The sequence below is a fragment of the Oncorhynchus tshawytscha genome, linkage group LG21, assembly GCF_018296145.1.
Source record: "Oncorhynchus tshawytscha isolate Ot180627B linkage group LG21, Otsh_v2.0, whole genome shotgun sequence".
Classification (NCBI taxonomy): domain Eukaryota; kingdom Metazoa; phylum Chordata; class Actinopteri; order Salmoniformes; family Salmonidae; genus Oncorhynchus; species Oncorhynchus tshawytscha.
In genome coordinates this window covers 41,825,952-41,841,274 of record NC_056449.1, presented here as the reverse complement: position 1 = coordinate 41,841,274, position 15,323 = coordinate 41,825,952, and the positions used below count along the sequence as shown (strand labels likewise).

The following is a 15,323-nucleotide window of genomic DNA, read 5'->3' as shown; positions in this document are numbered from 1 at the left end:
CTCTGTCTCTCTGTCTCTCTCTCTGTTTCTGTCTCTCTCTCTCTGTCTCTCTCTCTCTCTCTCTGTCTCTCTCTCTGTTTCTGTCTCTCTCTCTCTGTCTCTCTCTCTTTTTCTGTCTCTCTCTCTCTGTCTCTCTCTCTGTTTCTGTCTCTCTCTCTCTGTCTCTCTCTCTGTTTCTGTCTCTCTCTCTCTGTCTCTCTGTCTCTCTCTCTGTTTCTGTCTCTCTCTCTCTGTCTCTCTGTCTCTCTCTCTGTTTCTGTCTCTCTCTCTCTGTCTCTCTCTCTCTCTCTCTCTGTCTCTCTCTCTGTTTCTGTCTCTCTCTCTCTGTCTCTCTCTCTGTTTCTGTCTCTCTCTCTCTGTCTCTCTCTATGTCTCTCTCCCTCTCTCTCTCTGTCTCTCTCTCTCTGTCAGTTTTTGTGGGTGGTAAATTACCATCTCAGTGTGTGAGACCATACATACATCTCAGTGTGTGAGACCTGCCCGTACATACAAAGTAACAGAGAATAAAAAGTGACTTTAAACGTCTTTGACCGCGAGGCATCTCTCCACCCGATAAATGATGTGAATCAATTTTCTTCTTCTTCATTCTTCTTTAACGACTCTTTTGGAGGACCAAAACTCTTCTTCACAAATTTTAGAAAACCTAGGGATGATTCGGGGCTGTAATAATAGTCGTAATCAGAGTTAATCAATCTATTCTTATGAGACAATAGTAACAGAGCAGTAGAACAAAGACTAGTAGTGTGTGTGTGTGTGCGTGTGCGTGTGTGTGTGCGTGTGTGTGCGTGTGTTTGTGTGTGTGTGTCAGTCTCAGGCTTGGCCCAGTAGATCACACGGCAAACCAAAACAACACTAGGCTACTATCCTACCCTCAGCAGAGTGAAAACCAGCTGACTCCGCATCCGTCAATATCAAACAGCAACATGTCTCCTCTCTGAAAACAGAACTGGTTCAGTTTAAAGAGGAAGAGGTTGTCAGACTAGATTTCAGCTAACTCAGGCACTTTCCATTGTCATCCTGTTGTGTTGTGAGCGATCTGTTACGGCTGAGTGGAGAAGGGTGGTGCTCAGCCTCAAGACAAAGACTGTTTATTAGTGTGTTAACGCTGCCAATTACTGACTGTGTTACTGACTGTGTTACTGACTGTGTTACCAACTGTGTTACTAACTGTTTAACTGACTGTGTTACTAACACTGTGTAACTGACTGTGTTACTGACTGTGTTACTGACTGTGTAACTGACTGTGTTACTGACACTGTGTAACTGACTGTGTTACTAACACTGTGTAACTGACTGTGTTACTAACACTGTGTAACTGACTGTGTTACTAACACTGTGTAACTGACTGTGTTACTGACTGTGTAACTGACTGTGTAACTGACACTGTGTTACTAACTGTGTAACTGACTGTGTTACTGACACTGTGTAACTGAATGTGTAACTGACTGTGTTACTGACTGTGTAGCAGACTGTGTTACTGACTGTGTAACAGACTGTGTTACTGACTGTGTAACTGTCTGTGTTACTGACTGTGTAATTGACTGTGTAACTGACTGTGTTACTGACTGTGTTACTGACTGTGTTACTGACTGTGTAATTGACTGTGTTACTGACTGTGTAACTGACTGTGTTACTAACACTGTGTAACTGACTGTGTTACTAACACTGTGTAACTGACTGTGTAACTGACACTGTGTAACTGACTGTGTAACTGACTGTGTAACTGACTGTGTTACCGACTGTGTTACTGACTGTGTTACTGACTGTGTACCTGACTGTGTAACTGAATGTGTTACTGACTGTGTTACTGACACTGTGTAACTGACTGTGTAACTGACTGTGTTGCTGACTGTGTTACTGACTGTGTTACTGAATGTGTAACTGACTGTGTTACTGACTGTGTTACTGACTGTGTACCTGACTGTGTTACTAACACTGTGTAACTGACTGTGTTACTGACTGTGTTACTGACTGTGTAACTGACTGTGTACCTGACTGTGTAACTGAATGTGTTACTGACTGTGTTACTGACACTGTGTAACTGACTGTGTAACTGACTGTGTTGCTGACTGTGTTACTGACTGTGTTACTGAATGTGTAACTGACTGTGTTACTGACTGTGTTACTGACTGTGTACCTGACTGTGTTACTAACACTGTGTAACTGACTGTGTTACTGACTGTGTACCTGACTGTGTAACTGAATGTGTTACTGACTGTGTTACTGACACTGTGTAACTGACTGTGTAACTGACTGTGTTACTGAATGTGTTACTGACTGTTACTGACTGTGTTACTGAATGTGTAACTGACTGTGTAACAGACTGTGTTACTGACTGTGTTACTGACTGTGTTACTGACTGTGTAACTGACTGTGTTACTGACTGTGTTACTGACTGTGTTACTGACTGTGTAACAGACTGTGTAACAGACTGTGTAACAGACTGTATAACTGACTGTGTTACTGACTGTGTTACTGAATGTGTAACTGACTGTGTAACTGACTGTGTTACTGACTGTGTTACTGACACCGTGTAACTGACTGTGTAACTGACTGTGTTGCTGACTGTGTTACTGACTGTGTTACTGAATGTGTAACTGACTGTGTTACTGACTGTGTTACTGACTGTGTACCTGACTGTGTTACTAACACTGTGTAACTGACTGTGTTACTGACTGTGTTACTGACTGTGTAACTGACTGTGTACCTGACTGTGTAACTGAATGTGTTACTGACTGTGTTACTGACACTGTGTAACTGACTGTGTAACTGACTGTGTTGCTGACTGTGTTACTGACTGTGTTACTGAATGTGTAACTGACTGTGTTACTGACTGTGTTACTGACTGTGTACCTGACTGTGTTACTAACACTGTGTAACTGACTGTGTTACTGACTGTGTACCTGACTGTGTAACTGAATGTGTTACTGACTGTGTTACTGACACTGTGTAACTGACTGTGTAACTGACTGTGTTACTGAATGTGTTACTGACTGTTACTGACTGTGTTACTGAATGTGTAACTGACTGTGTAACAGACTGTGTTACTGACTGTGTTACTGACTGTGTTACTGACTGTGTAACTGACTGTGTTACTGACTGTGTTACTGACTGTGTTACTGACTGTGTAACAGACTGTGTAACAGACTGTATAACTGACTGTGTTACTGACTGTGTTACTGAATGTGTAACTGACTGTGTAACTGACTGTGTTACTGACTGTGTTACTGACTGTGTTACTGAATGTGTTACTGACTGTGTAACAGACTGTGTTACTGACTGTTGTTTGTTTAACCTATCCGTGTGTTATTATCCTCCACACCAACCCATATAGACACCTAGCTATCCCCACCAACCCATATAGACACCCAGCTATCCTCCCACCAACCCATATAGACACCTAGCTATCCCCACCAACCCATATAGACACCCAGCTATCCCTCCACCAACCCATATAGATACCCAGCTATCCGCCCACCAACCCATATAGACACCTAGCTATCCACCCACCAACCCATATAGACACCTAGCTATCCACCCACCAACCCATATAGACACCCAGCTATCCACCCACCAACCCATATAGACACCTAGCTATCCACCCACCAACCCATATAGACACCCAGCTATCCTCCCACCAACCCATATAGACACCCAACAATCCCCCTTTGCTAAATCAGAAGAGCTGTCAATCATTGTCTGGTTTAATTTGGCAGCAATACCAGACCTGTTACAACAGCTAGTGAACAACAGCTAGTGAACAACAGTTAGTGAACAACAGCTAGTGAACAACAGCTAGTGAACAACAGCTAGTGAACAACAGTTAGTGAACAACAGCTAGTGAACAACAGCTAGTGAACAACAGTTAGTGAACAACAGTTAGTGAACAACAGTTAGTGAACAACAGTTAGTGAACAACAGTTAGTGAACAACAGCTAGTGAACAACAGTTAGTGAACAACAGCTAGTGAACAACAGCTAGTGAACAACAGCTAGTGAACAACAGTTAGTGAACAACAGTTAGTGAACAACAGTTAGTGAACAACAGTTAGTGAACAACAGTTAGTGAACAACAGTTAGTGAACAACAGTTAGTGAACAACAGTTAGTGAACAACAGCTAGTAGTGAACAACAGTTAGTGAACAACAGTTAGTGAACAACAGCTAGTGAACAACAGTTAGTGAACAACAGCTAGTGAACAACAGCTAGTGAACAACAGCTAGTGAACAACAGCTAGTGAACAACAGTTAGTGAACAACAGTTAGTGAACAACAGTTAGTGAACAACAGTTAGTGAACAACAGCTAGTGAACAACAGTTAGTGAACAACAGCTAGTGAACAACAGTTAGTGAACAACAGTTAGTGAACAACAGCTAGTGAACAACAGCTAGTGAACAACAGCTAGTGAACAACAGCTAGTGAACAACAGTTAGTGAACAACAGTTAGTGAACAACAGTTAGTGAACAACAGCTAGTGAACAACAGTTAGTGAACAACAGTTAGTGAACAACAGCTAGTGAACAACAGCTAGTGAACAACAGCTAGTGAACAACAGCTAGTGAACAACAGCTAGTGAACAACAGCTAGTGAACAACAGCTAGTGAACAACAGCTAGTGAACAACAGTTAGTGAACAACAGCTAGTGAACAACAGCTAGTGAACAACAGCTAGTGAACAACAGTTAGTGAACAACAGCTAGTGAACAACAGTTAGTGAACAACATTTAGTGAACAACAGCTAGTGAACAACAGTTAGTGAACAACAGCTAGTGAACAACAGCTAGTGAACAACAGTTAGTGAACAACAGTTAGTGAACAACAGCTAGTGAACAACAGCTAGTGAACAACAGCTAGTGAACAACAGTTAGTGAACAACAGTTAGTGAACAACAGTTAGTGAACAACAGCTAGTGAACAACAGTTAGTGAACAACAGTTAGTGAACAACAGCTAGTGAACAACAGCTAGTGAACAACAGCTAGTGAACAACAGCTAGTGAACAACAGCTAGTGAACAACAGCTAGTGAACAACAGCTAGTGAACAACAGTTAGTGAACAACAGCTAGTGAACAACAGCTAGTGAACAACAGCTAGTGAACAACAGTTAGTGAACAACAGCTAGTGAACAACAGTTAGTGAACAACATTTAGTGAACAACAGCTAGTGAACAACAGTTAGTGAACAACAGCTAGTGAACAACAGCTAGTGAACAACAGTTAGTGAACAACAGTTAGTGAACAACAGCTAGTGAACAACAGTTAGTGAACAACAGTTAGTGAACAACAGCTAGTGAACAACAGCTAGTGAACAACAGTTAGTGAACAACAGTTAGTGAACAACAGCTAGTGAACAACAGTTAGTGAACAACAGTTAGTGAACAACAGCTAGTGAACAACAGTTAGTGAACAACAGCTAGTGAACAACAGCTAGTGAACAACAGTTAGTGAACAACAGCTAGTGAACAACAGCTAGTGAACAACAGTTAGTGAACAACAGCTAGTGAACAACAGTTAGTGAACAACAGTTAGTGAACAACAGTTAGTGAACAACAGTTAGTGAACAACAGCTAGTGAACAACAGTTAGTGAACAACAGTTACTGAACAACAGCTAGTGAACAACAGCTAGTGAACAACAGCTAGTGAACAACAGCTAGTGAACAACAGCTAGTGAACAACAGCTAGTGAACAATCACTTCAGAGTAATATCTGGAGGGGGAGAGGAGGAGACGAGGAGACGAGGAGGACAGGAGGAGGATGAGAAGAGGAGGAGAAGAGGGTAGTGGAGGAGGAGGAGGAGGAGGAAGAGGAGAGGAAGAGAGGGTAGTGGAGGAGAAGGAGGAGGAGGAGGAGGAGGAGGAGGAGGAGGAGGAGGAGAGGAGGGGAAGAGGAGAAGAGGAGTAGAAGAGGAGGAGAGGAGGCGGAGGAGAGGAGGAGAGGTAGAGAGGAGGAGAGGAGTAGGAGAGGAGAAGAGGAGAAGAGGGTAGAGGAGGAGAGGAGGAGAAGAGGAGGAGAGTAGGACAGGAGTAGAGGAGGAGATGTAGAGAGGAGGAGAGGAGGAGGGGAGGAGAAGAAGAGAAGAGGGTAGAGGAGGAGGGGAGGAGGAGAGGACGAGAGGAGGAGAGGAGGAGAGGAGGAAGGGAGGAGAAGAGGAGAAGAGGGTAGAGGAGGAGGGGAGGAGAGGAGAAGAGGGTAGAGGACGAGAGGAGGAGGAGAGGAGAAGAGGGTAGAGGAGGAGGAGAGGAGGAGGAGAGTAGCAGGAGAGGAGGAGAGGAGGAGGAGGGGAGGAGGAGAGGAGGAGGAGAGGAGACGGTCAATATAGAGCCACCAGCAGAAAGACACACACCTTTGTGTGATCCCAGCCAGCCTATAGCTCTGATGTTAAAAGAATTGCCTCAGGAATTACATGGCCGATCCATTTCTGGAACACATCCCATTCACCACCGCTTTTCAATACTGGCAGCTTGGAAGTTCTTAAAAGAGCCTATAGTATAGGCCTGCATGTGATAGGGGACAACACAGGTTAATTCCATACATACCAACACTGTATGTACAGAAAGAAAGAAAGAAAGAAAGAAAGAAAGAAAGAAAGAAAGAAAGAAAGAAAGAAAGAAAGAAAGAATGAGAGGATGGAGGAGTGTCCATGATAGATGCCACACAGGTTAGAGACACGGCTCAAGGCTGTGATTTGCAGGTACAGGTTAGAGACACGGCTCAAGGCTGTGATTTGCAGGTACAGGTTAGAGACACGGCTCAAGGCTGTGATTTGCAGGTACAGGTTAGAGACACGGCTCAAGGCTGTGATTTGCAGGTACAGGTTAGAGAGACGGCTCAAGGCTGTGATTTGCAGGTACAGGTTAGAGACACGGCTCAAGGCTGTGATTTGCAGGTACAGGTTAGAGACACGGCTCAAGGCTGTGATTTGCAGGTACAGGTTAGAGACACGGCTCAAGGCTGTGATTTGCAGGTACAGGTTAGAGAGATGGCTCAAGGCTGTGATTTGCAGGTACAGGTTAGAGAGATGGCTCAAGGCTGTGATTTGCAGGTACAGGTTAGAGACACGGCTCAAGGCTGTGATTTGCAGGTACAGGTTAGAGAGATGGCTCAAGGCTGTGATTTGCAGGTACAGGTTAGAGAGATGGCTCAAGGCTGTGATTTGCAGGTACAGGTTAGAGAGATGGCTCAAGGCTGTGATTTGCAGGTACAGGTTAGAGAGATGGCTCAAGGCTGTGATTTGCAGGTACAGGTTAGAGAGACGGCTCAAGGCTGTGATTTGCAGGTACAGGTTAGAGACACGGCTCAAGGCTGTGATTTGCAGGTACAGGTTAGAGAGATGGCTCAAGGCTGTGATTTGCACGTACAGTTCCTTCTGAATGTATTCACACCTCTTGACTTTTTCCACATTTTGTTGTGATACAGACTGAATTTAAAATGGATTCAATATGTATTTGTTTAACCATCTACTGTACACACAATAGCCCCATAATGACAGAGTGAAAACATGTTTTGGGACATTTCAGCAAATGTATTGAAAATTAAATACAGAAATATCTAATTTACATAAATATTCACAACCCTGAGTCAATACTTTGTAGAATCACCTTTGGTTGAGATTACAGCTGTGAGTCTTTCTGGGTAAGTCTCTAAGAGCTTTCCACACCTGGATTGTGCAACATTTGGCCAATTATTATTTTCAAAATTCTTCAAGCTCTGAAATTGGTTGTTCATCATTGCTAGACAACAATTTTCAGGTGATGCCATAGATTTTTAAGTAGATTTTAGTCAAATCTGTAAGTCGGACACTCAGGAACATTCACTGCCTTCTTGGTAAGCAACTCCAGTGTAGATTTGGCCTTGTGTTTTAGGTTATTGTCCTGCTGAAAGGTGAATTCATCTCCCAGTGTCTGTTGGAAAGCAGACTGAACCAGGTTTTCCTCTAGGATTTTGCCTGTGTTTAGCTCATTTCCATTTATTTTTTTAAAAAAAAAACTCCCCAGTCCTTAACGATTGCAAAGCATACCCATAACATGATGAAGCAACCACCATACTTGAAAATATGGAGACTCAGTAATGTGTTGTATTTGCTCCAAACATAACACTTTGTATTCAGGACAAAATAGTGAATTGCTTTGCCACATTTTTTGCAGTATTACTTTAGTGCCTTATTGCAAACAGGATGCATGTTTTGGAATATTTGTATTCTGTACAGACTTCCTTCTTTTCACTGTGTCATTTAGGTTAATATTGTGGAGTAACTACAATGTTGTTGATCCATCCTCAGTTGTCTCCCATCACAGCCAATAAACTCTGTAACTGTTTTAAAGTCACCATTGACCTCATGGTGAAATCACTGAGGGGTTTCCTTCCTCTCCGGTAACTGAGTTAGGAAGGATTCCTGTATCTATGTAGTGACTGGGTGTATTGATACACCATCCATAGTGTAATGAATAACTTCACCATGTTCAAAGGCATATTCAATGTGTATTTTAACCCTTCTACCAAGCCCTTCTGTGTGAGGCACCTATTTGTTTTTGTAGTTGAATCTGTGTTATACTGCTCGACTGAGGGACCTTGCAGATAGTTGTATGTGTTGGGTACAGAGATCATGTTAAACACTATTACTGCACACAGAGTCAGTCCGTGCAACTTATTATGTGACTTGTTAGACACATTCATACTCCTGAACTTATTTAGGGGTTGCCATAACATTTATTTTTTCTAAAAACACATTTCCACTTTGACATTATTAGGGTATTGTGTGTAGATCAGTGACAAAACAATCTCACTTGAATCCATTTTCAATTCAGCCTGCAACCCAACAAAATGTGGATAAGGTCAAGGAGTGTGAATACTTTCTGAAGGCTCTGTAACCTTGCAATATAATAAACACACACACACACAGACACACACCACACACACACACACACACACGTACGCATGCACACACACACACACAGACACAGACACACACCACACACACACACACGCACACACACGCACGCGCACGCACGCACACACACACACACACACACACACACACACACACACACACACAGACACAGACACAGACACAGGACACAGGCACACACACACACACACACACACACACACACACACACACACACACACACACACACACAGACACAGACACAGACACAGACACAGACACAGACACAGACACAGACACAGACACAGACACAGACACACACAGACACAGACACAGACACAGACACAGACACAGACACAGACACACACAGACACAGACACAGACACAGACACAGACACAGACACAGACACAGACACAGACACAGACACAGACACAGACACAGACACAGACACACGCACACGCACACGCACACGCACACGCACACAGGCACAGACACAGACACAGACACAGACACACACACAGACACACACACACACACACACACACAGACACAGACACAGACACAGACACAGACACAGACACAGACACAGACACAGACACAGACACAGACACACACACACACACACACACACACACACACATATACACGCACATACACACACACACATATACACGCACACACACACACACACACACACACACACACACACACACACACACACACACACACACACACACACACATACACACACAATCAGTACCCATCATTCACACTATGAATCATAAAGCAGCCGTCCTGTGAATGCCACTGCCTACATTGATATTTACTCTAGACTTGAAATATTACGATCCCCGGAGCATGACTGTTTATTTAATCTTAATTTATTCCTAATTATTCACTAATTAATGCGAGCGAAATGCCTGTTGGTTAATTCAACATCTTGTGTATTTGCTGAGTCCCGGAGCTAGAGAAGCACTTCCACAACTTTCACTATGTCTGCCTTCTGTCCCAGACCTGAGGAGAACCAGCATGTCTTCCTTCTGTCCCAGACCTGAGGAGAACCAGCATGTCTTCCTTCTGTCCCAGACCTGAGGAGAACCAGCATGTCTTCCTTCTGTCCCAGACCTGAGGAGAACCAGCATGTCTTCCTTCTGTCCCAGACCTGAGGAGAACCAGCATGTCTTCCTTCTGTCCCAGACCTGAGGAGAACCAGCATGTCTGCCTTCTGTCCCAGACCTGAGGAGAACCAGCATGTCTTCCTTCTGTCCCAGACCTGAGGAGAACCAGCATGTCTTCCTTCTGTCCCAGACCTGAGGAGAACCAGCATGTCTTCCTTCTGTCCCAGACCTGAAGAGAACCAGCATGTCTTCCTTCTGTCCCAGACCTGAGGAGAACCAGCATGTCTTCCTTCTGTCCCAGACCTGAGGACCTGTGTGTATGTGTGTGTATGTGTGTGTGTGTGTGTGTGTGTGTGTGTGTGTGTGTGTGTGTGTGTGTGTGTGTGTGTGTGTGTGTGTGTGTGTGTGTGTGTGTGTGTGTGTGTGTGTGTGTGTGTGTGTGTGTGTGTGTGTGTGGTGTGTGTGTGTGTGTGTGTGTCTGCCGTCTGTCCAGCTCCTGCAGAAGAACAGCGTTCTTAAGGATAGTGACCAGCCACACACCACTAGAGCCTCCAGCTCAGCATCCGTGACAAAAACATGCATGACTGTGGAGAAAAAACATCCCTGGAGGAACAATATAGTGTAGATGCTTCATTCATAATAACTATAGAATATACCATTCAGAAGATGCTTTTATCCAAAGCAGTCATGCGTGCATACACTTAGTGGTCCTAGGAATCATACCCATAACCCTGCTGTTAAAAGCACCGTGCTCTATCAACTGAGCTACAAAGCTCTGTGCCAAGTCATATAACCTCGAAAATGAATAACAAGAGTTTAAGGTAATAAGGTGTAGCCCAGATAAGATTGTAATAATGCATACCGTTGACTGCATGTGTCTGCCGTTCTACTTCAACACTTCACAGAGCCTCTTTCTCCTTTGAGGTGTTGATTGTCTTGTACATCAAAGAACATCTACATGCCAACTAAAGTAAAGCCTACAGGCTACAGTAGATTACAGAAGACCACAGTAGATTACAGAAGACCACAGTAGACTACAGAAGGCTACAGTAGACTAAAGAAGGCAACAGTAAACTAAAGAAGGCCACAGTAGACTAAAGAAGGCTACAGTAGACTAAAGAAGGCCACAGTAGACTAAAGAAGGCTACAGTAGACTAAAGAAGGCCACAGTAGACTAAAGAAGGCTACAGTAGACTAAAGAAGGCTACAGTAAACTAAAGAAGGCCACAGTAGACTAAAGACGGCTACAGTAGACTAAAGAAGGCCAAAGAAGACCATGGTAGACTAAAGAAGGCCACAGTAGACTAAAGAAGGCTACAGTAGACTAAAGAAGGCCAAAGAAGACCATGGTAGACTAAAGAAGGCCACAGTAGACTAAAGAAGTCCACAGTAGACTAAAGAAGGCTACAGTAGACTAAAGAAGGCTACAGTAGACTAAAGAAGGCCACAGTAGACTAAAGAAGGCCACAGAAGGCCACGGTTGACTAAAGAAGGCTACAGTAGACTAAAGAAGGCCAAAGAAGACCATGGTAGACTAAAGAAGGCTACAGTAGACTAAAGAAGGCCACAGTAGACTAAAGAAGGCTACAGTAGACTAAAGAAGGCTACAGTAAACTAAAGAAGGCCACAGTAGACTAAAGACGGCTACAGTAGACTAAAGAAGGCCAAAGAAGACCATGGTAGACTAAAGAAGGCCACAGTAGACTAAAGAAGGCTACAGTAGACTAAAGAAGGCCAAAGAAGACCATGGTAGACTAAAGAAGGCCACAGTAGACTAAAGAAGTCCACAGTAGACTAAAGAAGGCTACAGTAGACTAAAGAAGGCTACAGTAGACTAAAGAAGGCCACAGTAGACTAAAGAAGGCCACAGAAGGCCACGGTTGACTAAAGAAGGCTACAGTAGACTAAAGAAGGCCAAAGAAGACCATGGTAGACTAAAGAAGGCCACAGTAGACTAAAGAAGTCCACAGTAGACTAAAGAAGGCGACAGTAGACTTAAGAAGGCCACAGTAGACTAAAGAAGGCTACAGTAGACTAAAGAAGGCCACAGGAGGCCACGGTTGACTAAAGAAGGCCACAGTAGACTAAAGAAGGCCATAGAAGGCCACAGTAGACTAAATAATGCCACAGTAGACTAAATAAGGCCACAGAAGGCCACAGTAGACTAAATAAGGTCACAGTAGACTAAATAAGGCTACGGAAGGATACAGTAGGATTTAAAATGCTATAGAATGTGATAGTAGACTACAGTAGGATATAGAATGAGATAGTAGACTACAGTACTATATAGAATGCTATAGTAGATTACAGTAGGATATAGAATGAGATAGTAGATTACAGTAGGATATAAGAATGAGATAGTAGACTACAGTAGGATATAGAATGAGATAGTAGATTACAGTAGGATATAAGAATGCTATAGTAGATTATAGTAGGATATAGAATGAGATAGTAGATTACAGTAGGATATAGAATGAGATAGTAGACTACAGTAGGATATAAGAATGCTATAGTAGACTACAGTAGGATATAGAATGAGATAGTAGACTACAGTACTATATAGAATGAGATAGTAGACTACAGTACTATATAGAATGAGATAGTAGACTACAGTAGGATATAGAATGAGATAGTAGATTACAGTAGGATATAGTAGGCTCCAGCTCCTCTGTGAATCACCCTGTCATCAGCCCAACTAGGTCCCATAACAGCAAGGTAAAACTGTCATCATAATGCTGAATATAGCAGGACCAGGCACAGGACAGAAAGAGGAGATGAGAGATTGTAGTGAGCGGAGATGGTGGGAGCGGATGGGGAGGAGAGGAGAGGGTGAACGAAACGTGCTATCAAATGCTTCTCCGCTTCACTCAGCCAGCATAGCAAATTCCCCTATGCTTACAAACGGCTTAACTCAGTCTGCACCTCACCGTTTTGTTTTTGTTTAACCACTTATACAATCACATATGTCTTCTTCAGAAGAAACTGATGTCGGATACAGTGTGTGGCGTGCTGGTACTGAACTTTCATCTCGACACGGATACATCTGCTATAAGTGTCGCTTTTTCATTCATGGCACCGGGACATCGGTTCTGCTCGTGCGCCGGCATGTGTTCTGTCCCGTTATTTTGCAATCGGTCATGAAATTACCGGAAAGGTGCAGGAGACAAACAATCAGACCCCTGTAGCCTACACACGAGTCAACCTCGCACGCACGCACACACACACACACACACACACACACACACACACACACACACACACACACACACAACGTGTCAGCAGCATTACTAATGTAGCGGTAATGTCACGGGACTGCTTGGGTTGTTTACTGGTAAATTGAGATGGAACGAACCGAACCGATCATCGTAGATCGATTAATCGTTTTATAAACGGAGTCCCTCTCCTCTATAACCTTGAACCGATAATTGATGAAGATAGATGGAAAACAGTACCTCGTAGAAAATATCAAACGACTGCGTAATACGGACAGGCTAATGGTTTGGCAAAATCCCAGCCAGAAAGAACTTGTCAGATTCACTCAGACTGAGCACATTTACCATCCATCATTGCCACAATGACTTATGCTATGTGATTGTGAACATAAAGGCCTTTACAGAAGGTGTTCATATTTCAGAACAACGCAGTGAAGTTGAACCAGGGCCATATGATAATAATATACATTGAACTCACCAATGAAGGTAAATCCAGCGAGGAACAGCCAACAGAGCATCACCAACGTGGCCGTGCTGTATCTCCCACGGACAAAGGGAGTCAGGTGTAACGACATCATTTCTCTGCTGTAAGCCGCTCGCACTTCTCCGGTTTAACTTTCAAAAGACAAAGAGCAGGGATAAATGAGCAGTAGTAGTAGCCCGGATTTGTGTGTCCGGTTGTTTTATTCTCCGGGCGTCTCTTTACTCCGTTAGTAAGCGCCTCTGCATCAAAGTCCAGTTGGCTCAGCAGTAGCAGCACGCATCCTCCGGGTCGCCTACCTTGGCCATTACATTGGTATCCCCGCAGCGCGTCTTGGTTGCTAGAAACAACGCAGCATCACAGGTGTGGTAAACACACTCAGCTCTGCTTTCTTCCTCCCTTCGCTGTTTCCCTCTCTCTTGCTTTTCTCCTCTTTGCCGTGTCTCTCTCTCTCCTCTCCTCTCTTCTTCGCTGTTTCCGTATCTTTCCAAAAACCGCTCTCCGTTTAGAATTCAGAAGCAGTGCAGAGCGGTAGAATGAGTTCTACGCCTCGGCTATGTTCTCTTCTATCCTCCTTGGGAAGGAATAGCTGCAACCGACAGGGAAATAGTATCAATTGGGATTAGATTATCAACATCTGCTTCCACAGCAATGCAGGAGTGGAAGAGAGTGGAAGAGGTACAGGAGAGTGAGCGAAGCGGAGTGCCAAAACCAGGAGTGTACTCCGTCAATGTCCGGAATGGAATGGAGTGATTTGAGGAGCACTATAATTTCCTCTTCTGTAATAGAAGGAATTAGGATTGGACTGTGATATTATCAGTTCAGATCCATCAACACCATTTAAACCTACAGGATTGGACTGTGATATTATCAACACCATTTAAACCTACAGGATTGGACTGTGATATTATCAACACCATTTAAACCTACAGGATTGGACTGTGATATTATCAACAACATTTAAACCTACAGGATTGGACTGTGATATTATCAACACCATTTAAACCTACAGGATTGGACTGTGATATTATCAACACCATTTAAACCTACAGGATTGGACTGTGATATTATCAACACCATTTAAACCTACAGGATTGGACTGTGATATTATCAACACCATTTAAACCTACAGGATTGGACTGTGATATTATCAACACCATTTAAACCTACAGGATTGGACTGTGATATTATCAACAACATTTAAACCTACAGGATTGGACTGTGATATTATCAACACCATTTAAACCTACATGATTGGACTGTGATATTATCAACACCATTTAAACCTACAGGATTGGACTGTGATATTATCAACACCATTTAAACCTACAGGATTGGACTGTGATATTATCAACACCATTTAAACCTACAGGATTGGACTGTGATATTATCAACACCATTTAAACCTACAGGATTGGACTGTGATATTATCAACACCATTTAAACCTACAGGATTGGACTGTGATATTATCAACAACATTTAAACCTACAGGATTGGACTGTGATATTATCAACACCATTTAAACCTACATGATTGGACTGTGATATTATCAACACCATTTAAACCTACAGGATTGGACTGTGATATTATCAGCCCAACACTATCAACACCATTTAAACCTACAGGATTG

At 43.3% G+C, this 15,323-nt stretch overlaps 1 protein-coding gene across 1 annotated transcript in view; it reads right to left on the bottom strand.

Moving 5' to 3' along the window:
- LOC121840360 (netrin receptor unc-5 homolog) overlaps positions 1-14,394 on the bottom strand; it is a 402,121-nt gene extending 387,727 nt beyond the window's left edge. The window contains exon 1 of the mRNA XM_042303025.1: positions 13,690-14,394. Within this exon, the coding sequence (XP_042158959.1) occupies positions 13,690-13,789 (100 nt within the window). The 5' untranslated portion in view covers positions 13,790-14,394. The remainder of the gene's footprint in view (positions 1-13,689) is intronic.
- Positions 14,395-15,323: the final 929 nt, after the last annotated feature.